The sequence below is a fragment of the Bufo bufo genome, chromosome 1, assembly GCF_905171765.1.
Source record: "Bufo bufo chromosome 1, aBufBuf1.1, whole genome shotgun sequence".
Taxonomy (NCBI): domain Eukaryota; kingdom Metazoa; phylum Chordata; class Amphibia; order Anura; family Bufonidae; genus Bufo; species Bufo bufo.
Window position 1 is genome coordinate 29,917,084 of NC_053389.1, and position 25,464 is coordinate 29,942,547.

The 25,464-nt window shown below is 45.8% G+C and overlaps 1 protein-coding gene across 2 annotated transcripts in view; it reads right to left on the minus strand.

Annotated features, from left to right (window-relative positions):
• Positions 1–1,353: 1,353 nt before the first annotated feature.
• The window catches only part of LOC120992595 (dual specificity tyrosine-phosphorylation-regulated kinase 1B-like), a 67,821-nt gene continuing 43,710 nt past the window's right edge, over positions 1,354–25,464 (minus strand). The window contains exons 4-11 of one of the 2 annotated variants that reach the window (XM_040421662.1): positions 24,790–24,978; positions 16,820–16,967; positions 14,811–15,097; positions 11,788–11,934; positions 11,493–11,633; positions 10,609–10,912; positions 6,355–6,458; positions 1,354–3,995 (exon numbers count right to left, since the gene is read on the minus strand). In XM_040421662.1, the coding sequence (XP_040277596.1) occupies positions 3,483–3,995; positions 6,355–6,458; positions 10,609–10,912; positions 11,493–11,633; positions 11,788–11,934; positions 14,811–15,097; positions 16,820–16,967; positions 24,790–24,978 (1,833 nt within the window). In that variant the 3' untranslated portion in view covers positions 1,354–3,482. The remainder of the gene's footprint in view (positions 3,996–6,354; positions 6,459–10,608; positions 10,913–11,492; positions 11,634–11,787; positions 11,935–14,810; positions 15,098–16,819; positions 16,968–24,789; positions 24,979–25,464) is intronic. The other variant, XM_040421672.1, reaches the window with a different exon arrangement.

The following is a 25,464-nucleotide window of genomic DNA, read 5'->3' on the forward strand; positions in this document are numbered from 1 at the left end:
CCCAATCCTTTTGTTTTCCCACGAGATAAGCCACCGCTAAGTGTCTTATATTAGCTCTCTCCCCACATACACTCGGTCCAACAGAATGTATGTGTATGGAAGTCCAGAGAGATAGCGTACGGCCGACAGCTAGTGACTGGGTATGGCCAGCTTTAAATGAATACTTTTACCCCAAAGTTAAATGATTAGGGATGAGCGAATAGACTTCAGATGCTTCATCTGAAGTCGATTTGCATAAATGTATTGGCTCCAATGAGACCGCAAAGTCTTGCGCGACTTTGTAAATTACTTACTGCTATATAATTTTTTTTAAAAAACCTTGGTACCGAACTCTGGTTCAGATCTAAGGTACTGAACTCAAGTTTGGTTCCAAGGTACCACTTGGAACCGAACCAGAAGTTCAGTACTAAGTTTTTTTTACAGTATTAATTCACAAAGTTATAACATGACTTCTCGCGAGACTTCACGAATAACTTTGCCTCATCGGAGCCAATACATTCTAAAACTGTAATGATCTATAAAACCTTCTAAGAGTCACTTACCTGGTCTTCTCCTAGGTAGAAACGATGGTAGATTTACCCAGAACTAGTTTAATGGCCAATACCGTGACCTATAGAGAGGGGAGTCTACTGCTTTACAAAGTCAAACCTATACCATGGAGAGACCTGGAAACCATACGACACATATGTATAAAAATATTGTACAAAACATTCTTCCATAGAAAAGATAACTTTATCATCCTTACATGTATGGGTAAACATACAGTACGTACAAATCTGATCAGCGTCCCTGAAGCACAATCATTTAGACAGATCCTTGGTGTGATGACAAGTCCTCGTCACAGAGCCGCGTGAACAGAGATGAACAGCAGACGTCTCTACACTGCCAATACATCCACTGCAAAATTATCTGCATTTCTATACATGACACACGCTTACCAAGAAACAGCATTAGGATTAACCACGTGTCATCCTCCTGATGCAAGGTCCAAGCTTCCAGTGACTACCTCCCCTCCCAAAACGTCCATTTTGATTTTTTTTAGTTTTTCAGACACACCACAGTGCAGAAGTCCAAAGTAGAGCCTCATTTATTGATCTCTTGTGCAGTACAAACCTGCTCTGTACTTTAACAGTAGGGACTTGATTCACATCATAAGTCAGTAAAGAGGGGAAATAAATGGGGCTAAAGAAGCAACCAATAGTCTTGTACTTTCTGCCAAGATTTCATTATTTTCCATACAGCAATCATTTTTGCAACTTTTTGGAAACAGATAAAAAGAAAAAAAATTAAATAAATATCCCCATAAGTTACAGAGCAGAGAGAAAAGAGCAAAGTCCTTAGATGGGTTAAGTGTACATCCTTTAACAATTAGTAAAAACCTGGGTGGGGGATGGGGGATGGATGGATATATCTATATATTTATATCACTTCACAATTAACTCTCCAGGCCGGTCCAAAAGAGAAAATAAAAATGGAACGAATCAAACAAACACTTAAAGCCAAAATGATAGCACAATGTTCTACATTAGAAATTTAGAGGCTTTAAGGAAAAAAATAAAAATAAAATTATAATAGTAAATTGCTAGAATAAAATGTGCATTTTACATTAATAATAAACTCCGATATACAAAAAGCAGAAAACTAAAAAAAAAAAAAAAAATATTGCATAACAGAAGGTATGGGCAACAGGCATACCCGACATATGGCATACACAGAATTAGAAATGTCATGATCGCTACTCGTATAGATACGCCCCAAATACGTTGCTCAATGCTTTGCTACCACCGACCTTCCGACACACACAAGAGTCAATGGCAGCAAAGCAGAATAATCCGCATCAACAGTTGTCTCTACTTGCATTTTATTCGCCCAAAGCATGGTGACGATCTATTACAGCATGGCTAATGTGACGATCTTAACGTTTTATAGTTATTTTTTTTTTTTTTAAGACACAATCAACACTGACCCTCTCGATCTTCTGTAGCTGTCTATTACTTTATTTTTAGGATCCTCCAAATCACCCACAATACTTGAAACAAACATGAATGTGAAAGGCCTTGGAGTCCAACAGCAACTACACATGATTCAGAATTTTAAGCCCAATTAAACACGCAAGAACAGAAAAAGGAAACATTTAAAAAGACAATCATTTTACAGGTCTGATAAGGATTTTTTTTGTTTTTTGTTTTTTTAAGTGATGCCTCAATACCATCTTTGGTACAATAAATAAAAGAAAAAAGAAAAAAAAAAGGGGGGAAAAAAATTAAAAATAAAATTAAAACAGTACATTACTATCCACAGATATGAAAATAGGACAGATTAAGTCTTTACATTTTGAAAGTCTTGAAAAAAAATTAAGAAAAAAAAAATTTGAAAAAAAGAAAAAACCCTACTGTTACAGCACATAGCGCTGTAAAAGTTTTAATACTGAAGCAAGGGCTTAGCGTCTTACAGTATAACCCATGAAGATGCGCCATTACTGGTCACAATCAACTTAAGAGGCCGAGAGACTATAAAAAAAAAAATGAAGGGGCAATGTAGTAAAAAAAAAACTTTTAAATAATAATTTGTAGTGTTAAAACCAGAATTCAGTGCACAAACAAAAATGATGTCAAATCAAAACTGGAAAAAAATATAAAACCGATGGGGGAATTACAGACACTGAACTCCAGTATTAATGCACAAGCATTAATCAGTTAAAAAAAATATATAAAAAAAAATAAAAAATTAAAATGGCTCCTAAAAATCTTTCCTGAAACAGCTAAAACCGAGTACGAAGTCATAAATAAAAGACATAGGGGAACCTTTAGGTTTTTGTTTTTCTTTTTTTTTTTCTTAGAAAGCAAAACTGTTAAAGAGTTTTAGCAGCAATTCCAGTTGAGAGAGTGGAGTTAGCAGCCAAGGTTATTCCAGTGAAGTGCATAAATCTGCACCCTAGCAAGGTTGGTAGAAAGTGGGGGAGGGGAGGGGGCAACACAGGGGATCTGGATGAATGGTTAAAATGGCAGCGTAGGGCAACTGGCACAGACAGTGTTTTGCAGAGTGACGTTTGGCCTGTAAACGAGTTCACTGACGTGCAAAGTAAGTCTGGATTCTCCTGCTTCTTCTGAAGAGGACCTTTTATGATAGAAATGGAAGCATTGGAAATGTCTTGAAGTCTTTGCACAGGTTAACTTCTACCAGTGTGTCAAAAAAAAAAAGCAATAAAAAATAAAATAAAATAAAAAAAGCAGTCCAATTGAAGTCTGTTTAAAACGGCTTCTCATGGGTCAACACACACTTCACACTCCTCTCGTAGTGATTTTTTTTAATAAATAAACAATTCACATTAACAGCTACACCTTGACATTTTTTTTGTTTGATGGTTGTGATAAAAGCCAGCTCACCCTTTTTCCACAACCCCACCCTGCAGCCTGTCAGCCCTCCTCCGAATTCAGTATTTTCTATTATTGGTATGGCTTTAATTTTACATGAAAGAATCATCAAGAGCTTGCTGCTGTACTCTGAGGGACACAAACGCCTAACATCGCACTCTCTTCAGTTTCCGTCCTGTTTCGGATATGAGGTGGTCCAACCATGCTGGATGTGTTGCTAGAGTAGGGATAATTCAGAGGCACACCAGAATCGTTATGCCCACTGACTGTTCTAGTCCGAAAAGCAGAAACCCCTAAGTGTAAGTTTGAGGAGCCAAACGGAGTGCAGTCTAAGCTAGGGTGGTGTGGGTGCAATGAAGAGGAAGACTGGGGGTGTCTGTGTCCCAAGCTGAGCTCCATAGACTCTGGGATTTGCGGAGAAGAGGAGGTGATGAGCTGCCGATGGTAGTGTGGCCGGTTAACATGATGGTACAGCGGGTGGGGGTGATGTGGTTCGTTTCCATGAAAATGTTGCGGCTGACTGGGAGTAGGCTTGTGAGGTAAGATCTGAGGGTAGGAATCGCTGTTTGTGATTGGAACATCTCCGCCAGCCCACAGTCTTATCTGCTGCTGAGAATGAGCCTGGAAAGACGAGAAAAAGAACACACATTAACCACTTGACACTCACAATAAAATTGGAAAAACCCTCCCAAAAAGTCACTTTTATTGTAGATTTTGAATTTATGTCCGACGTTCATTTTGCCTTAAAGGGAATCTGTCACCACATTAGACCGATCAAATAGGGTTATATGATCCACCCAGGACTTAAAAACGGTACCTTTGTTGTAGAAAACTGACTTTTCTTTTAGCCGAAAATGAACTTAAGGTTATGTTAATGACGATTTGGGCCCGCTACGATTTGGACCGCACAGCCGCAGTGGAAAAGGACAGGGGAGGGGAGGGGAGTAAAAGGGCGGGCAGAGGCGCACGGAGGGCGGGGTTATGAGCCGTTTAGGAGGTGCTGCCTGGGGCTCCGAGGATTGAGAGACCGCCCTGGGCACTTGAGAGGGCTCATTAACATAACCTTATAAGTTCATTTTCGGCTAAAAGAAAAGTCTGTTTTCTACAACAAAGGTACCGTTTTTAAGTTCTGGGTGGATCATATAACCCTATTTGATCGGTCTAATATGCTCAAATGTGGTGACAGACTCCCTTTAAGGAGTAACATTTTCCCCCTTCTGTGTTCCGGCAGTCGTGTTTATTTTTTTTCTTCAACTTCGCTATTGGAGACCTGGAATTTCGCGAGCTACAATCAGGACGCTGCCAAATTTATATATTTTTTAAATATATTTTTTTCCCATTCCCCCTGCAGCCTATCACAGCTCATTCATTGCTCCTGAGATTACAGTAAGGGTCCATTCAGACGCAAGTGTTTTGCAGTCTGCACACGACTGTGATAGAAATGCCTATAGGACATGCTCTATCTTTTTTGCGGGGAACGGAACAGAACTACGGATGCAGACAGCACACTGTGTGCTGTCTGCATCTCTTGCAGTCCCATTGAAATGAATGGGTCTGCAATTTTGCAGAACGGATGTGGACCCTGAACGACAGACATCTGAATGGACCCTCAGTTGAAAGGGGAAGGACTGCTTTCCCTCTTCATATCTTGGGCTGGATAGCAGCTAAAGATATGGTCTTGTTTTATAGCTTAGATTTTCAGCTTCCAACATTATCTCCACTTTTAAAGAGCTGAAGCAGTCTTCAAATAAGTTTTGAAATTTTAATCTCGTATTCTAGTAAGTGCTAGGTCACAAGATTTACCGGGGTTTACCACGACTAACTCAGGATAGGTCAATAGTATCTGATCGGTGGGGGTCTGACACCTGGGACCCCCCACCAATCAGCTGTTTGAGAAGGCACTGGCGCACCTGTGGCCTCCTCTTGGCTGTGTTTGGTATTGCACTCAGCCCAATTCACTTCTATGGGGCTGATCTGCGCAGAGAGAAGGCTGCAGCTCTACTGTGAGCACCACTGCCTTTCCATACAGCTGATCAGCAGGGCTGCTGGACCCCCACTAGTCAGATACCGATGACCTGTCCTGAGGATAGGTCATCAGTTATAAGGTCTTAGAAAACCCCTTTAAGGCTCTTTTCACACTATGTTGAACGTTTTCACAGGCCCCCATGTCATATTGGGTCAGCATACCTTTTATTCACTGTATAGGAAAGCGTAGGCAGCTATGCTTTCTTATACAGAAGTACACAGTAAAAAATAAAGAAAATAAAAAAAAAACACCTATACAAAATCAATGGCTGATGTATGCCTAAATGTCAGGGAATATGCACGAGACATGAACAGAGCCTAATAAAAGTGATGTAATAAATCAGTGGCACAGGGATCTGAAGAACACGTCATTCAGCGTCTCCCTAGCACAAAATTGTTCCTTACAAAAATATATATGCTCTTTAATTGGAGAATAGGGTTAATAAACATCAGTCTTCTAGAGCAGTGTATACAGCCAAGAGACGTGACCTCTCCCTACCTATGACGGATGAGAAGTCATCTGGTTATTAAACACACTGATGCGCCAGTACACTCACTAAGATGGCACGTCCAATATGGAAGCCATCAATCTTCTGTATACAATGAAAGAAAAATCCCCCTATGGTGGAGACCTGTGTATATAGCGCAGTCTGTGCAAACTCCCAGTAGGAAAAGTCTTGTACACACATTACTCATGAAGCCTTTTCTCGACCACATCTGTGAGACTAACCAGCAGACAGTACACCGATTGGGAAGGTAAATATTCATACACTGCTATTACTACAGGGATGAAGGCGGCCATTTTCAACATAGCCTTCACAGCTTTACAAGGTGTCTCCTGCCCAGCAATGACGTACATGACTATCAGCAGCAATAGCTCAAAACCAATTGTTTCCCTTATTATAATATTGAACCCACCCAAAAACTGCAGTCATGGAAAGCAAAAAGCACTTACCTGTGGACTCTGCATCTCATAATCTGTGTGGGCAACAGCACTGTTATAGTATCTGTTGCTGTACCGGTAATTGCGGTTATCGTTAGAAGAGCCACTTGATCCTCCTGCAGTAAAGTAGAACATGTATTAGGAGAGAGAATACCAGAGGACAAAAGCTAGTCAGCGTGTTCTGGTAAGAGTCTACTAATGGCGGCTGATGCCTCCTTCTAGGGAAGAGGATCAGTTTTTGGTCACCTCCTCCCAAAAGCCCTTTTGTGGAGTGTTTAACATCCGCAGAAAATAGTTTTGTTTAAAGTAAATATTGAATCTGATTAAGTTTTGAAATATTATGTATTAAAAAAAAAAAAAAAAAAAGCTAGGTCTTCTACTTCCCATATAATTTTGAGGTCATGTACAAAATCTAGAAGTATGAAACCATACATTGGCAGATATAGAGTGGTTGCCGAAGTTGTCCACAGAAAAAAAATTATAAATAAATCCGCAGATCCCCATAGCAATTATGGCCTTGTATCCTTGCAGCGCCATCACCAGCACACAGGGCCCACTGACATGAGTGGACACTACATGTAAAGCAAAGATGCCCAAGCTGTGGCCTTCCAGCTGTCACAAGACTACAACTCCCAGCATGCCCTGATAGCTGTAGGCTGTCGCGGCGTGATGGAAGTTGTAGCTTTACAACAGCTGGACGGCAGCAGGTTTGGCATCCCTGATGTAAAGCATCTGCTCATGGTTCTACGTGAGGGACTCTCCGCTCTTCATTCAGCTGTTTGGAATCCCGAAAACTGCTTTATACCAGACGAGGTGCTGCCATTTGGATTTTCTCCATTCACTTCAATGGGGAGAGGAAAATCTGCACCAATTGATGCGGACTGTCCACACGGATTTCCCTGCGGATTTCAAAACCGATTTTCTGCACATAAATCCTTAACATGTGCATTTACCCTAAGGCCCCTGGCAGACCAGCGTGAGCGGATTAGATCCGGATGAGTTCAGTGAAAAAAGCGCGATTTCGCAAGCAAGTTCATTCAGTTTTGTTTGCGATCGCGTTCAGTTGTAATCGCGCGGGTGCAATGTGATTTAATGCATTTTGCACGCGCATGATAAAAAAAACTGAAGGTTTATAAACATCATCGCTTAGCAACCATCAGGAGAAAACGCATTGCATCCGCACTTGCTTGCGGATGCGATTTTCACGCAGCACCGTTCATTTCTATGGGGCCAGGGCTGCGTGAAAAACGCTGAATATAGAACATGCTGCAATTTTCACGCAACGCAGAACTGATCCGTGAAAACCAACGCTCATATACACAGACCCATTGAAATGAATTGGGCCGGATTCTGTGCGGACGCTATGCGTTCTCATCACGCAGTGCACCTGCACGGAATACTCGCTCATGTGCAAGGCCTCATGCACACGAACGTATTTTGTTTCCGAGTCAGTTCCATTATTTTTGCGGATAGGATTTCAATGGGTCCGCAAAAAAACAAAAACAAAGGTACGCAATGTGCATTCCATTTGTCCGTTCTGTAAAAAAAGAAAAAGAAAAAAAAAAAAAAAGGATAGGGCTGTTCTATTAGGGGCCAGCTGTTCGATTCTGCAAAATACAGAACGTACACAGACGTCATCCATATTTTTTGCGGACCGCAAAATACATACGATCGCGTGCATGATACCTAAGGCTGCAGACTAGAGATGACGGAATCAATCTAAATTAATCCATTTGTTTATCAAAAAGAGTTCCTGAGCAGCTGGGGTCGTCACCTGCCGCTAGATTGAGGGGCCGGACATCTTGTGCTGGCATCGCTGCTCCGAATAGAGGCTCGCAATTTCGTTACGCATTTTGCAGGACGGAATTGCGGACCCATTCATTTCTATGCGGCCGCACGATGTGCTGCCCTGATCCGGAATTGCGGATCCGCACTTCCGGGTGCGCAATTCCGATCCCGAAAAAAATAGAACATGTCCTATTCTTGTCAGCAATTGCGGACAAGAATAGCCATTTTCTATTAAGTGCCGGCGATGTGCGGTCTGCAAAATGCGGAACGTACATCGCCGATGTCCGTGTTTTGCGGATCCACACACGCGGACGTGTGAATGGACCCTTACACTGACAGCTGCCAAGGTTTTTGCCTTTAGAACGTTCATTCTATGCTAAAAATGACATGACGAGCTTATTCTGCAGGTCAGTAAAATTATGGCAAAACCAAAAGTGCTATGTTTTGCTACTTAAAAAAAAAAAAAAAAAATAATAATAATAATAATAATAATAATAATAATAATAATAATAATTCTTTGCCATGTCATATACAGACGCCCATAACGTAATGTTTTTGTCTACAGAGCTGTGCGAAGGCTTTTTTTTTTGCCAGTATGAGCTTCTAGTATTTATTGGGTACATACAACTTTGATAACTTTTTATTTAACATTTTTGGGAGGTGTAAGGTGACTGAAAAAAATTGAGTATTTTTTTTCCCTTACTGCATTCATGGTGCACAATAAATATTTTTATATTTTAATAGTTTGGGTATTTTTGGACACTGCGATACCTGTTTTTTAAAATTTTATATGTTGGGAAAAGGGGGCGAGATTCGAATTTTTATTCGTCGTCAGTCGGATTGCAGCCAGGTGCTGTATTCTACAGACGGCACTCGTCCCCTATGGAGCAGGATCAGCTGATGACCCTGCTCCATACACCTCTACCTCCCCACTGATGTACTATTACATCAAGGAGTGTAAAGAGGTTAAGATCCACTCCTGGTTTGGGCTTCAAAATACCGCTACTGATACCAAATACTGACCGAATGTGCAATGTAGAAAATAATTGAAGTGCTGCTGTTACATTTCTTATATACTCCATCATACATTCCCATTTAGTGTTGAGCAAATCAAGTGTCGGATCATAGATCTGAAGTCGATTTGTTGTAACACTCAATTTTAATGCTGTAGGGAAACCTGTCTCCGTACAGTATTAAAACCCTTTGCCTCCATGGAGGCCAAATTCTTTTCAACTGAAGCTGTGCAAGACTTCAGTGAATGAGTTCAGTATTCATTTCTACATCTTTAAAGGGCTTCTGTCACCCCCCAAAAGTAATTTTTCATTTTTGGGCTAATTAAAATCCTTATAGCGCGATTATTCAATATATAGTGCTCTTACCTTTTTCTGTGGCTTAGTTTCTTTAAAAACCGCACTTTTATAATATGTTAATTATCTCGCTACCAGCAAGTAGGGCGGTTACTTGCTGGTAGCCGCCGCAGCCTCCTTTCAAAAAAACGCCCCCTCCTCCTGTTGATTGACAGGGCCAGCGAGCGCTCTCCTCCTCCGGCTGGCCCTGTCTGCGTTCCAAATCTCGCGCCTGCGCCGTACCGGTCTTCAGTCGGCGCAGGCGCACTGAGAGGAGGACGCTCGCTCGGCCGCTCCTTCCTCAATGCGCCTGCGCCGATGACGTCACATCTACACCCAGCGCAGGCGCACTGAAGAAGGAGCGGTAGGTAGAGCGAGCGTCCTCCTCTCAGTGCGCCGACTGATGACCGGTACGGCGCAGGCGCGAGATTTGGAACGCAGACAGGGCCAGCCGGAGGAGGAGAGCTGTCAATCAACAGGAGGAGGGGGCGTTTTTTTGAAAGGAGGATGCGGCGGCTACCAGCAAGTAACCGCCCTACTTGCTAGTAGAGAAGTAATTAACATATTATAAAAGTGCGGTTTTTAAAGAAACTTAGCCACAGAAAAAGGAAAGAGCACTATATATTGAATAATCTCACTATAAGGATTTTAATCAGCCCAAAAATGAAAAATGACTTTTGGGGAGGGGAGGAAGGGGGGGGGGGAGGTTGGGTGACAGAAGCCCTTTAAAAACATTTGAAATTCAGAATCTGAAGTCAGGTTTGGTACAGGCTCGTACCTGGGTATCAAACCAGACTTTGGATTGCTAACTTGATAACCGAATACCACATTCATTCACTAAAGTCTTACGAGGAGGGGGTGATATGAATTAATTTAGCCTCAGAGCCAATACATTTTAATGCTGTACAGATACAGGTCTCCCTACAGCATTAGAACGATGCGATTCGCTCAAGACTAATTCCCATCCATAGCATGGTGTCCAAAATGACCACACTGTGCATATTAGAGCTCTTTCACACACACACAAAAACGATCTTTTGGTTAGACACAGACTGTAGCAACCAGAACATAAATTTGCTTGGGCTGTACAAATCGTTGCGTTTCTTTTCAGCTAGCACATGCGATACCTCACCTGAGCTGGACACAGAACTAGTTGTACTGGTTGAGTGACTATGGTCCATTGCAGGGCTTGTAGAGTTACTGTTACTTGTATTTGTCCCTTCATCTGTCGTTTTCTTGAAGAAATTGTGCTGGAGCGCATAAAAAGGGGTAATCCTAGTTTTAGGGTCATAATCCAACATCCGTAAAATTAAATCTTTAAATTTGAGATAATCTGATGGCGAATGTCCCTGTTCTCCTCCTCTGCGTCCACCAGGACCACCAGTTTCTACACCCAGAACTTCATGGAGCCTACGAGTTCCTGGCACTTTGTAGTCCTAAAACACAGCAGAACCCAGAAGATTACAGACACGACGGATGCAATGAAGCAAACACTAATCCTTTCCATCTACGGTTCATTAACATTAATATTTGATTTATTAAAGGGGCTGTGCCAAGTTTTCCCCTAACAGTTTACGGGATAACCACCTGACAATGGGAGTCCCCACTACTGGGACACCACCAATCCAGAGAATGGGGGTTCCGTTCCCTGATGGGGTGGGCAGGTCAAGCAGTCTCTATCGGACTGTCGGAAACAGGCGAGCACTGTACACCTTTACCTTCAACAGTCCCATAGAGAATAATAAATGGAGCAGCGGGGCACATGGTCTACCTGCTGCTCCAACAGTATGGGGGAATGGGACCACCATTCTCAGGACTGGTGGATCAGTTATTTATCCTCTAACCTATGGATAGGGGATAATGTGACAACTTGGCACGTGACCCAATGAAACATGGAGAAAATAAATCTTAAATACCTATAAATCAGAATCATACAAGATATCAGCATATTCTGGTCATGTGATCACAAAGAAACTAACAAGAAGGTAAGAAGGTAAAATTATTATACAAATTTACCTTCTTGATATCTTTATTTTTCTTTACAGTCCACGTTCCTTCAGGAAGTTTGTCAAAGTATTTCCGTGCCTTTGGGGCCTGATCCAACATGTGGTTTGGGGGAGTTCCCAGGACTTCTACTATTTTGTTCATCTGATCCACCTTTGTGAGCCACAAAAAAAAATAGGTGTAAGAGCACTCAAAATTACTTAAGATTTTTTTATTTTATTTTTAAATCACACACAGACAAACTTAATACTAGTAGGTGCACAATTTCACATAGTCTATAGTTTCTACAGAAATCATAATTTCTTACCTCATTGGATCCGCTGAATAAAGGTTCTCCCGTGTGCATTTCCACCAAAATACACCCTAAAGACCACATGTCTATAGCCAGGTCGTACGGCATCCCCAGTAACACCTCAGGTGACCGATAAAAGCGGCTTTGAATATACTGGTAGATCTTTAAAATAATAATAATACTTCAGGTTACTGGACGTTAAAGAATTGTTCCCTTCTTTCAACACGTCTACTGCAAGCAGGACTGGTCCTCTCACAAGGCACCCTGAACCGCTGCCCAGCGAGCTGGCGACAGACCAGTAATTACCACCAACATCTGTACTCAATGGGACCAAACGACTAACATTTTCTTTTATTATTTTGGCACAGCAGATAAACACAATGGTTTGACAAATTCATAAAGTGCCAGCTCTTTGGGGCAGATAACCAGAAAGGTCACATTCCGAATTCTGAATAGCGCATTACTGCTAGCTTTAGAGGTTTGGGAGTAATGCCTGAGGTTGTATGGGTTTAGATTAAAGGCCCTTTTACACGGGCCAATAAGCAGCGAAACAAGTGCTCATTCCCAACCACTGCCCCATGTAATAGGGTGGTGATCGACTGGCAGAGGAGTAAGGCCTCCCCGCACATGCCTCCCGTACTTCCGTTCCGCAAAAAGTAGGGTTGTTTCGATACCAAAATTTTGATTCGCTTTAGTCACCATAAAAAAGTATTGCGATACTTAATACCGTGCAAAAAAAAATACCAAAAAAAGCTGCGTGCATTTCGCATTTTATGAAACGTTCGGCCCATAATAGAACAGTTTTATCCTATTTTTTGGGGTGACAAGGTGATTAAAAAATGGCGAATGCTCACCGCATAGGAGATATTTTTTAATAATTTAATAGTTTGGACTTTTCGGACGCAGCGCTATGTAATAGGTTTATTTATTTATTGTTTATATATTTTATATGTAAAATTGGGAAAGGGGGGATTTAAACTTAATATTTTAGGGTACTTTCACACTAGTGTTTTTCATTTCCGGCATAGAGTTCCGTCACAGGGGCTTAATACCAGAAAAGAACTGATCAGGCATATCCCCATGCATTCTGAATGGAGAGTAATCCGTTCAGGATGCATCAGGATGTCTTCAGTTCAGTCTTTTTGACTGATCAGGCAAAAGAGAAAACCGTAGCATGCTACGGTTTATCTCCGGCGAAAAAAACTGAATACATGCCTGAATGACGGATCCGGCATTTTCCCCCATAGGAATGTAGTAGTGCCGGATCCGGCCTTCAAAATACCAGAATGCAGGATCCGTCCTTCCGGTCAGCGCGTGCGCAGACCGGTAAAAATGTGAAAAAAGATACAAGACGGATCCGTCTGTCTGCATGACAAGTGGAGAGATGGATTCGTTCTTGCAATGCATTTGTGAGATGGATCCGCATCCGGATGCGTCTCCCAAATGCTTTCAGTCACATCCAGATCGGCGGATCCGGCAGGCAGTTCCGACAACGGAACTGCTTGCCGGATCACACTGCCGCAAGTGTGAAAGTAGCCTTAGTGTTTGTGTTTTATTTTTACTTACTATTAGCCCCCTTAGGGTCTGGAACCCTTGTCCTATTCACCCTTAGGACTCTTTCACATGGGCGAGATTTCCGCGCGGGTGCAATGCTTGAGGTGAACGCATTGCACCCGCACTGAATCCGGACCCATTCACTTCTATGGGGCTGTGCACATGAGCGGTGATTTTCACGCATCACTTGTGCGTTGCGTGAAAATCGCAGCATGCTCTATGTTGTGCGTTTTTCACGCAACGCAGGCCTCATAGAAGTTAATGGGGCTGCGTGAAAATAGCAAGCATCCACAAGCAAGTGCGTAGCAACCGGTCTCCTGTTCTTTCTTCAGAACCTGTCGTGACATCACTGAGCTGATCACATGGTACATCACATGATCCATCACCATGGTAATGGACCATGTGATGAGCTCAGTGACGTCACTGAGCTCATCACATGGTCCATTACCATGGACAGGTCCTGAAGAAAGAACAGGAGACCGGCAGCTACGCGATCAATTGGAGGAGGCAAGTTGTTAATTTTTTAACCCTCACTGGCACTTCCCACTGCGCCACCAATGTTTATTATACTGGGGTGTTATGGGGCGCACTGCGCCACCAATGAAGATAACTGACCTGTTAATACAAATACAGGAGGCGGGTGCCGGAATCAAATAGCCGGGACCCAACCTCTATGACAGGGAGCGGTACCTGAGGGGTTTACTGCAGCGGATCGCAGCTCCCCGTCATAGAGGTCAGGTCCCGGCTATTTGATTCCGGCACCCGCCTCCTGTATCTGTATTAACAGGTCAGTTATCTTCATTGGTGGCGCAGTGCGCCCCTCCCCTCCTCCTCCCGTCTCTCTTCCTATTGGCGGCGGCAGCAGCACAAGGGGAAGGGAGAGACTCCTTTCTCCACTGCGCTGCTAAGAACATCGGCGGTGGGGCAGAGAACTATCATCTCCTGTGCCCCGCCGCTGTATTCAACAGCAGAGCTGCGGCAACGGGTCTAGTCGCAAATAGCGACAAGACTAAAAAGTCTTGTCGCCATTTGTAAATTCTAAATCGCATTGGCGACCATTTTGGTCGCCATCTGGAGCCCTGGATTAGGTCAGCTATCCGCTGCGGCTGCCCCATGGACGGTGTTCATACATTACGGCCACGGGGTGCACACGTTCGTGTGCAGGAGGCCTAAATGCCATTTGTCAGATCTGGGATATCAATAATCACTTCTTCACCGTGTCCAATCATTGCACAGCAAAAACTGAAGTAATAACGAGCGCCAATCAGCACTCGTTAAGGGCATAAAATCTGCTTATGTAGAAGGATCCTTAGCACGGTCACAACATAAAGCTATATGAAGTCTATGTCTACTTGACTACTTGAGAAAGTTTAAGGTCCTCCTAAAACGAGTCACTTTTATGACAGTTGCTATCTATGACAGGCTCTCTCTGGGCCATGACTGTAATCTCACAACACGAAAGAAACTTCCTAGACAACACATACCCTTTGTCCAAGCTGACAGGAGCTGCCAAAGTCCACAATTTTGATGGCACTGCGTTTTGGGTTACATAGAAGAATGTTCTCAGGTTTCAGGTCACAATGAATGATACTGAGCTCAGGAGTGGCCAAGAAGAGCAGAGCGGTGCAGAGTTGCTGAGCAAACTTTCGGGTCAGGTTTAGAGAGACTCCGCGGAAGTTTGTATTTCTTAAAAGGTCGTACAAGTTGTAAGATAATAACTCGAACACCAGACAAAGATGGTTCCGAAACATAAAGTGTCGTTTTAAATGCACTGCAAAGGAAAAAAACACTTGTGACATTTCAGACAACAGAACGTACAAATCAGCGCAAACGCAATACTGCACTGCAAAATCGCATCCACAATCTACAGGTACAGAAGTGTCAATGGTGTGTCGTATTTCATATAAGAGGTCACACATCAACGCTACGAGATGTAGGAGTTGGAGCGCATGTACTGCGAATATGGCCTCATGCACACGACCGTTTTGGTCCGCATCCGAGCCGGCTCGGGTGCGGACCCATTCAGTTTAATGGCCTGTTGCCCCGCAAAAAAATAAATATATAAACCTGTCCTATTCTTGTCCGTTTTGCGGACAAGAATAGGCAGTTATATCAATGACTGTCCGTGCCGTTCCACAAATTGCGGAACACAAACGGACGTCATCTGTGTTTTGCGGATCCGCAAAACACACCACGGTCGTGTGCATGAGGCCTATGACTTGACAGCTGCATCATGACATGTCTGCATTGCCTTCAATTCTCAACTAGGAATAAAAAAAACTATTGACAAAGAGGCTGAATTTGTAAATGTGCACGTACTGTGTAATTCAGAAAAAAAAGTGAATTAGGAAGGTGGGAATTGGAATTAAGGAGCTTGAGACGTAAACAGACAAAACTGCATAAGAAAAAAAACACAATTTTTTTTTTCTCTCCCATTTATCTTGCCCAAAAAGCTGCAGCCAGATGTTACATGAAAACCTATAGTGAAATATAAAATGTACTGCCAAGTCTTTTTGTTTGTGGCATTGTACGGTTTTCTGTTGCATTTCTGGGCCAGCAACTTTTCCAAAATGCAGCATGCTTTAATTATGGTGATTATTCTACCATTTTTCCCCCATTTGTGTGAGGTAAAACCAACAAAGTTGATGACATTTTGAAAAATTTCCTCCACACTCGACAAAACAAAGTAACCTACGGTGTTGGTTTAATACACAGCAAGTCAACCTACGCTGAGCATATCTGCAACAAATCCGTTGTGTCTAAATATTATACCCTAGGGCAGTGATAGGCAAACTGCGGCTCTCCAGCTGTTGCAAAACTACAACTCCCACCATGCCCTGCTGTAGGCTGAAAGCTATAGGGAGTCTTTGCATGCTGGGAGTTGTAGTTCTGCAAAAGCTGGAGAGCTGCAGTTTGCCTATCACTGCCCTAGGGAATAGCGAGTGATTTTTTTGTGTGACTAAAATGTAGTTTCATTCATCTGAATAGAATGTTCCAGAGGCAGGCACATGGATTCACCTGAATCGGACTGTTGCATAAATTTACGCCACATATCTGCCAGGTTTAAACTTGCTCTTAGGCTGGGTTCAGACCTGAGCGTCTTTGATATGCGCGTTTAACGCGCGTTTTTGACGAGCGTTTTTTGCAATAGTAAACGCGCGTTTGACACGCGTTTGTGTGATTGACTGCAATGTCCTATGGCCACAAACGCGCGTCAAAACGCCCCAAAGAAGCTCAAGTACTTGTTTGAGCGTAGGGCGTTTTACAGCGCGTTTTTCAGCGCTGTAAAACGCTCAAGTGAGAACCAGGGCCATAGGGAAGCATTGGTTTTCATGTGTTGAGCGTTTTACATCGCGTTTGAACGCGCTGTAAAACGCTCAAGTGTGAACCCAGCCTTAGAGAACACAAGGACTAAGATTTTTTTATTCTTCTACTTTTATTACTGATGCCATAACTTCAGAGAAAAACCAAACAGGATCCAGTCAGTACTTACCTATGTAATACTTCATTTCGGTGTCATGTTTGTTCATAAGCTCAAGTAGTCTCAGCTCTATCTGGGCCTGGTTCAAAAAAGCCTTCTTATTTTTAATGATTTTAATGGCTACCCATTCTTGATCATGGTGATCGTATGCTTTCACCACCTGAAAAACACATTTTAAGTTTAATGTACTAAATATTTCTAAGTCTCTAGTAGCTGACAATAACCCAGTAAGTGTTAAAAAGTGCCGATCATTCATAGTATGTGGCGGTATAATTTAATCATGGACTAATACAGAATGCATCTTTGGGACAAGTAAATATGTAGTGACTGTTTAGTTGCAGATGCAATACAGGGGCTCAACTACTTTGACAGAATTCAACATTACTATTTGAAGAGGTCTTCCGAGATTTAAAGGGAACCTGTCACCTCCAAAAAAAAAACATCCCAAGCCGGCAGCAGTACCTGAAAGTAGCCAGCAGCATGTTTGTAACAATAATTTTCTTCCTGCAGGTAGCTGAAGCAAAAGCTGTAAAAACGTTCTATAATCCCCCCCCTCCCCCTTCCCCTTCGCTGTGATTGACAGCCGGCAGTTCAGCAAAGGCAGCCGAACTGTCGTGCATAAGCGCTGTCAGTCACAGCGAAGGGGCAGGGAAGGGGGCGTGGTTACTGTGACTTGAAGCAAGGAGGCCGCTGCCTCCGCGACTTCAAGCCTGACTAGAGAAGCGCGCCGGCAGGGGATTAAAGATCGTTTTTACAGCTTTTGCTTCAACTACCTGCAGGAAGAAAAACGAGATTTTTGTATAACTTACCAGTAAAATCTCTTTCTCGCTCTTCCTTGGGGGACACAGGAAACCTTGGGTATAGCTCATCTCCATAGGAGGCGTGACACTAAGTGAAAGACTGCTAAGCCCCTCCTCCAGCAGCTATACCCTCAGCCTGGAGCGAGCGACTACCAGTTATGTGCCCAAGTAGTTAAAACAAAGGCAAGGATCAACCAAAATAACACCAACAAGTCAAAACACCCGTCAGGGCAACCAAAACAATGGGTGGGTGCTGTGTCCCCCAAGGAAGAGCGAGAAAGAGATTTTACTGGTAAGTTATACAAAAATCTCGTTTTCTCGCCCAATTCCTTGGGGGACACAGGAAACCTTGGGACGTTCAAAAGCAGTCCAAAAATAGGGAGGGACCACAAACCCAAGATGCATTAAAACACCATAGGCATTAAGGCACCGCCGCCTGCAAGACCAGGCGGCCCAAAGCAGCATCCGCCGATGCATAAGTGTTCACCCTGTAGAACTTGGTGAAAGTGTGCAAAGAAGACCAGGTGGCCGCCTTACACAATTGTTCAGCCGAAGCTCGATTTCGCTGAGCCCAGGAAGCCCCGACCGCTCTGGTAGAATGAGCGGTAACACTAAAGGGCGGCTCCCTGCCCTTAGCACGGTAAGCCTCAGCAATAGCCATCTTGATGAAGCGGGCAATAACCACTTTAGATGCCGCCAGCCCCCTGCGCGGACCCTCCGGAACCACAAATAGAGAATCCGAGCGCCGAAAGGGTCTAGTTACATCCAAGTAGATCCTCAGAGCCCTAACAACATCCAGACGGTGAAGATCCCGTTCCCGAGGATGAGACGGGGACAGGCACAGAGAAGGAAGGACAATATCTTCATTTAGGTGAAAAGCGGACACCACCTTCGGAAGGAAATCCGGAACCGGGCGGAGAACCACCTTGTCCTGGTGAAAAACCAAGAGGGGTTCTACGCAAGAAAGTGCCGCCAATTCAGATACACGCCGAAGAGACGTGATGACAACGAGGAAAAAAACTTTGCAAGACAACAAGCGAAGGGAAACCCTATGCAGAGGCTCGAAAGGAGAAGATTGGAGAGCCGTTAGCACAACATTAAGATCCCAAGATGGAACGGAAGCGCGATACGGGGGGAGCATAGTGAGCAACCCCCTGAAGAAAGGTCTTAACTGGACCGAGCGGAGCCAGAGGGCGCTGGAAGAGGATCGAAAGCGCTGAGATCTGACCCTTTAGGGTACTGAGACCCAAACCCAAGTCCAGACCAGACTGCAAGAAGGATAAAATCGTGGGGAGAGAAAACCGAAGGGGATGAACATCCAAGGTCTCACAGAAGTTCAAATAGGTCCGCCAGGTTCGGTAATAAATCCTGGACGATGCCGGTTTTCGCGCACGAATCATGGTACAGACCACGTCAGCAGAAAACCCCCGCCGCGTTAGGACTGCGGTTTCAATAGCCACGCCGCTAAACGTAGCGACCCTAAATGCTGGTGGAAGATCGGCCCTTGAGAGAGGAGGTCTTCTCTTAGAGGCAGAGGCAAGGGGGCGTCTGCCAGGAGCAGCATAAGGTCGGCGTACCAAGGACGACGAGGCCAATCCGGGGCTATTAGGATCGCAGGCGTGCCTTCCGCCGCGATCTTCCGAAGGACTCGTGGAAGAAGAGGCAGGGGCGGAAAAACGTAGAGGAGAGAGAACCCTGTCCAGGGAAGGACGAGCGCGTCCACGCCGTAAGCGTCCGGATCGTTGGCTCTGGCCATGAAGGTGGGAAGCTTGTGGTTGAATCTGGAGGCCATGAGATCCACGTCCGGACGACCCCAACGAAGGCAAAGAGACTCGAAGACGTCGGGGTGCAGAGACCACTCGCCCGGGTCGATCGTCGTCCGGCTGAGGAAATCCGCCGCCCAATTGTCCACCCCCGGGATGTAAATGGCCGAAAGGGCTGGAACATGAACTTCCGCCCAGCGAAGGATTAGAGACACCTCCCTCATCGCCGCCGCGCTGCGAGTGCCCCCCTGATGATTTATGTATGCCACAGCCGTGGCATTGTCCGATTGGACACGAACAGGGTGACCTTGAAGCAGCGAAGTCCAATGCCGGAGTGAGAGGAGAACCGCCCTCAGCTCCAGAACGTTGATCGGCAGTTTGGACTCCGATGGAGACCAAGTGCCTTGTACGGACCGAGGAGGAAACACCCCCCCCCCCCCCCCCCAACCCCCGCAGGCTGGCATCGGTGGTAATCACCAACCAAGTTATCGGCAAGAAGGACTTCCCCTGGAGAGGGGTCCGCAACCACCAGAGGAGAGAGGAGCGAACCTGGGGGGGAAGGGGAAAATGCCGATCCAGACTCTCCTGAGACTTGTCCCAGGCGGACAGAATGGCAGTCTGAAAGGTGCGGGAGTGATACTGCGCGTAGGGGATTGCTTCGAAACAGGAAACCATCTGTCCCAAGACCCGCATGCTGAACCGGAAGGAAGGATGGCGGTGGGTCAGAAGGCTCCGAACCGACCGATGAAGGAGCTGGCGCTTTTCTGACGGAAGCCGAACCTCCGCTGCCTCTGTATCCAGCAGCATCCCCAGAAAGATTAGTTGCTTGGATGGAACAAGAGAGGATTTGGGAAGATTGATAATCCAACCGAACCGGCGTAAGGTTTGTAGCGAGAGGTCCACACTGGCAGATGTCAGTGACAGAGAGGGTGCCTTGATAAGGAGATCGTCCAAATATGGAAGAAAAAAAACTCCCCTGGAACGAAGTAAGGCGAGGACAGGGGCTAGGACCTTTGTGAAAACGCGAGGGGCCGTCGCCAGCCCGAAGGGGAGGGCAATGAACTGGTAGTGGTCGGACCCCAATGCAAAGCGCAGAAAGCACTGATGACACCGAGCGATTGGAATATGAAGGTAGGCGTCCTGGATGTCGATAGAGGCCAGGAACTCCCCTTTTTCCAGAGAGGCCACCACCGACCTGAGAGACTCCATCCGGAACCGCTGAAGACGAAGGAAACGGTTTAACCGTTTTAGATCCAGAATGGGACGAACCGAGCCTTCTTTTTTGGGGACCACAAAAAGGTTCGAATAGAACCCCTTGAATCTTTCTTCCATAGGAACCGGAGCGATGACCCCTTTGTCCAGAAGGGTACGAGTGGCAGTAAAGAAATCGGCCACCCCTTGGGGATCCCGGGAGCGAAAGAACCGAACTGGGGGGAGGGACGCAAACTCGAGTTTGTACCCGGAAGACACCACCTCGAGAGCCCAGGCGTCGGAGACGTGCGCCTGCCAGAAGTCCCTGAACAGGAGGAGACGTCCCCCCACCCGGGTGGGTGGGGGCGCACCTTCAGGTAGGGTTCTGCTCGGTAGCGGGAGGGCGAGCAGGCTGTGACTTGCGCCAGGAGGGCTGGGTCCGAAAAAAAGGTTTTACGTCTGTCTTGGACAGGGTTAGAGGATGGACCTGAAGTGGTGCGAGGTGTGGGAACCCTGCGGGAAGACCTGAAGCGAGAAAAGGTGGGACGGCCTCGAGTGGTGCTCCTAGTCCGGGATTGGGGAAGATGTGTACTCTTCCCTCCCGTGGCTTCGGAGATGATTTCATCCAAGCGGGTCCCGAACAATCGAGAACCAGTGAAGGGAAGGCCAGTAAGAGACCGCTTTGACGTGGCGTCCGCCGTCCATACCTTTAACCAAAGCTCCCTCCTAGCCGAAACGGCCAGGGCAGACGAACGGGCTATGAGAGCCCCCGCATCCAGGGATGCCTCACAGACAAATTTGCCGGCTTGAACGATAAGTTGGGCTAGAGCACGGAGGTCCTGAATAGGGACGTCGGATTCAAGCTCCTGATCCAGCTGAGACGCCCACTCTGAAACCGCTTTTCCAGCCCAAGCGGAGGCAAAGACCGGCCTGAGGGCGGAACCGGAGGCTGCAAAGATACCCTTTGTAATGGCCTCTATCCGGCGATCTTCAGTGGATTGTAAGGAAGAACCATCTGCAACGGGAATAGCCGTGCTTTTGGACAAACGGGCCACAGGGGGGTCGACTTTAGGTGGCGACGCCCAGTTTGTAATGCAATCCGCCGGGAATGGATAACAGATATCCAACTTCTTAGGCGGGGTAAAACGGGCATCAGGACGGGCCCAGGCCTTAGAAACCACCGACGAGAAGTCAGCGTGGAGGGGAAAAAACGCAGACGCCTGTTTTTGGCGAAAAAAGGAAACACAGTTTTTTTCAGAATTAGGAGGGTCATCGTGAATCTTAAAGGTATCACGGATATTGTTAATAAGATGGCCCACAGCAGAAGCCAGCTTTGAAGGCAAGGCCGAGTCCATATCCCAATCAGAATCGGCTAGTTCCCCTTCAGAGGGCATATCCTGTAATGAGGAAGGGCCCGACTGAGGGCGCACCCTTGGGGGTGATACCGAAGCATCCGAGGATGATAGGTGCTCCGCCCTGCACCGCTTCTGGGGTTGACCGGCTCTGGAGGTGTCGCCTGGAGAGAGAGACTCAGACGGGTCAGCTAAGGTAGCGGACCCGGAGGGCCCAGCAGGGGAATTATCCGGCTGCGGTAAGGGCAATGCATCTGCAAGGCGGCCCACAACATTAGTGAGACTGACCACAGCCTGGGAAAGGGATCTAGCCCAGTCAGGGGGATCCAAGAGGCCAGGGGGTGACACAGCAGATGGCGGACCCTGTAATGGGGCTTTGCAAGCCGAGCAATGCGGGTCAGGCTGCCCTTGAGGAAGGGGCGCCTTACATGCGGTGCAGGTATGATACCAAGGACCAGCAGGCACTGAGGGGTCAGACATGTTGGCTGGAAGTAATATACAAAACGTCCAGGCCAGAGGGCTGCAGTGCTAGAAGGGGTCAACAGTCCTACCAGGTCACAGTGGGAGCAGACGGCACAGCAGCGGCAACAGCAGCGGCGGCAACACCTGAGGTAAAAATGATCCGTCCTGAGAGCAGGCAGGCACGAAGAGGAGGCGGGGCTAGTGAGGAGCGGGAAGAAGAGACGTCCGCCCCTTGACTGAAGCCTAACATGCACAGGGGAAGCGGAACGAAGCTCCGCCCAACGATGAAACTTTTCGCGCGCGATTAAAAAAAAAAAAAATACATGCCGCCGAAAACCCCACAGAATATTGTCCCCCGTCCACCTCCATATAAGCGGAGGCGAACGCACACCGGTGGCCGGACAAGAGCGTGCGCTTGTCAGAATGTCAGCCGGCAGTTGAACACAGCCGCAGTACTAGCCGAGATAACGAAAGGCTGCCCCACGGCCGCCGCACCTGAGGTAAACTGCGCTGTAACCCTCCCCCTCGAGCACCGCTCAGCTCTGCCCCACACACAAAGGAGCCGCAGGACTCACAGCTATGAGAGCTGTATATTGTAATCGACAATGAAGGTCAGGCAGAGGGGACAGCAGGATCAGGGCCCTAACGGGGGGGGGGAGGGAACGGCTGCACAGCCACCTCACCATTCGACGTTTTCACCCTCTGTCCATCCAGCAGGGACGCCCCTTCAGCCACTGGCACCGAAGTGGCAGGGAGCTGGAGAGGGGCTTGCAGGTGGGCGACCCTTGTGCTGGCGGGATGCAGGGGAGCTGGGCTGCCCTGGTCCTCCTTTTCTTCTGTGGGGGAGGCAGCAGTGCGGATAGCCGGCACTGGCGCAGCTCAACCCCAGGAAAACAGAGAGGTCTATTGCGACTCTGTTGTCCCTGTTGAGAAAAAGCAAAGAAATTGAAAATAAAAAATAAAATCTTTAGCAAAGACAGCTCTGCAGTGCAGAAAGTGTCTTGCCTCCTTGACACTAAGCAAAAAACTGGAAGTCTCTCTCTCCGGGCTGGGGGTGTGGCTCCTGGAGGAGGGGCTTAGCAGTCTTTCACTTAGTGTCACGCCTCCTATGGAGATGAGCTATACCCAAGGTTTCCTGTGTCCCCCAAGGAATTGGGCAAGAAAGGATTGTTACAAACATGCTGCTGGCTACTCTCCGGTACTGCTGCTGGCTTGGGATGATTTTTGGAGGTGACCGGTTCCCTTTAAATACCGGATAATTCATCAGTATATGATCAGTGGGGGTGCGACACCTTTTCCTAGGCCAGTGATGACATGTTCATCCGTCACATGGCCTAGGTGTAGCTGAGCCCTATAGGAGTGAATGGGGCTGAGTGTGATACCAAGCAACAGTCTCTATACAATGTACGGCGCTGTGCAGAGAGAGGTCCACGGCGCTACTGTGAGCACCAGTGCCTTCTCAAACAGCTGATCGGCAGGGGTCCTGGGTGTCAGACCCCCACAGATCAGATACTGATGACATATACAGAGGATAGATCATCAGCATTTATATCTTGAAAAACCATTTTAAAAAGTGAACGTTTCCCACCACAATGGTCACAGCCAGTGTGTATAGGGAAGCCTATAAAACCATAGTAAACCATACAGCCCTGAGGGGCTAAATTCCAGAAAAGGGAGTCTCAAATTAATATTCACACAGAAGCTGTACCAATATTAATATACAGATCATTCTTGGCCTGAAATTATTCACAATATTCACTAGAGATGAGCGAATTTCATATTTAGAAATTTGTTCACACTTCGTTTGGTGGTAAAAGGTGAATTGCGTTATGGATTCCGTGTTACCACCGACCATAACGCAATTCTATGACGGAACGTCTTTAGAGGCATTCCGTCATAATAGAAGTCTATGGGCTGCAAAACGGATCTGTCCAGTTTCTGTTATGCAGGAGAGGACTCCGGATCAGGAGAGTTCTCTCCTGCATAACAAAAGCGGGACGGATCCGTTTTGCAGGCCATAGACTTCTATTATGACGGAATGAATAAGGGAATGCCTCCGTCATAGAATTGCGTTATGGTCCGTGGTAACACGGAATCCATAACGCAATTCACCTTTTACCACCAAACGAAGTGTGAACGAATCTCATAAGCTGAAATTTGCTCATTTCTAATATTCACATTTTCTGTAATATATTTGTAGACATTTTACTACATTCCTTGGACACACGTATGCACAAATATTACAGTTGCCACAAAACATATCAAAGCCATAAGCCACATGATAAAACTAGGAAATGAGGAGAATATGACCTCTGCTATGTACGTACGATACGTTGCGATCAAGATTCAGTCAGGAGCATTTTACTCATCACTGTATTAGGAGCATTTTCCGGATATTGCCTCAATCCACTTACCTGTCCAAAAGATCCTTTTCCAATCAGTGAATCTATTTCATATCGGTCCATCCACTTCTCTCCGTTCTTAACTATGTAATCGTAGTTATCGTCATCAAACCCATCGTTGAACACTTTCCTTTCCTTCTTCGTGCTGGAGTCTTCAGGTGGCACTTGTTGGGCACGGCGCTTCTTTTTAGCGTAATAAACCTGAGCAGACAAAAGCATTTGTTTAAAATCACACCTGATCTTAACCAGACAAGGGCTCGACCAGCACCAAGCAGGACGCTAAAGCAGAAATTCTGCCCTTACATAAAAGGGGTGTCAATAAGTAGATGTGACAAGACATGGATTGCTAATGGGGTGCAGGCAAAGCGATGGCACCTTCCCACAATTGTGAAAAATAACACTTCTCAAATATGAATTCAGAAGACGAGTGATCACAACCATAAGGGTACGGCATAAGTTCAGGCTTTTTTATGCCGTTTTTCGAAGTCACCATACTTGCAACTTTTTACACTGACATTTTTCAAATGTGGTAAAAAAATAAATAAAATAAAACCGGGCATGTCTTAGCAGGAGCTGGAACAGGCATAGGTTACAGCTCATATCTAGCACAGATCTAGTTTATCTGGCATAGACTGCAAAAGACGCAAATTCACTAAGAAGTGCAAGCCTCTAAATTGGAAGCATTTT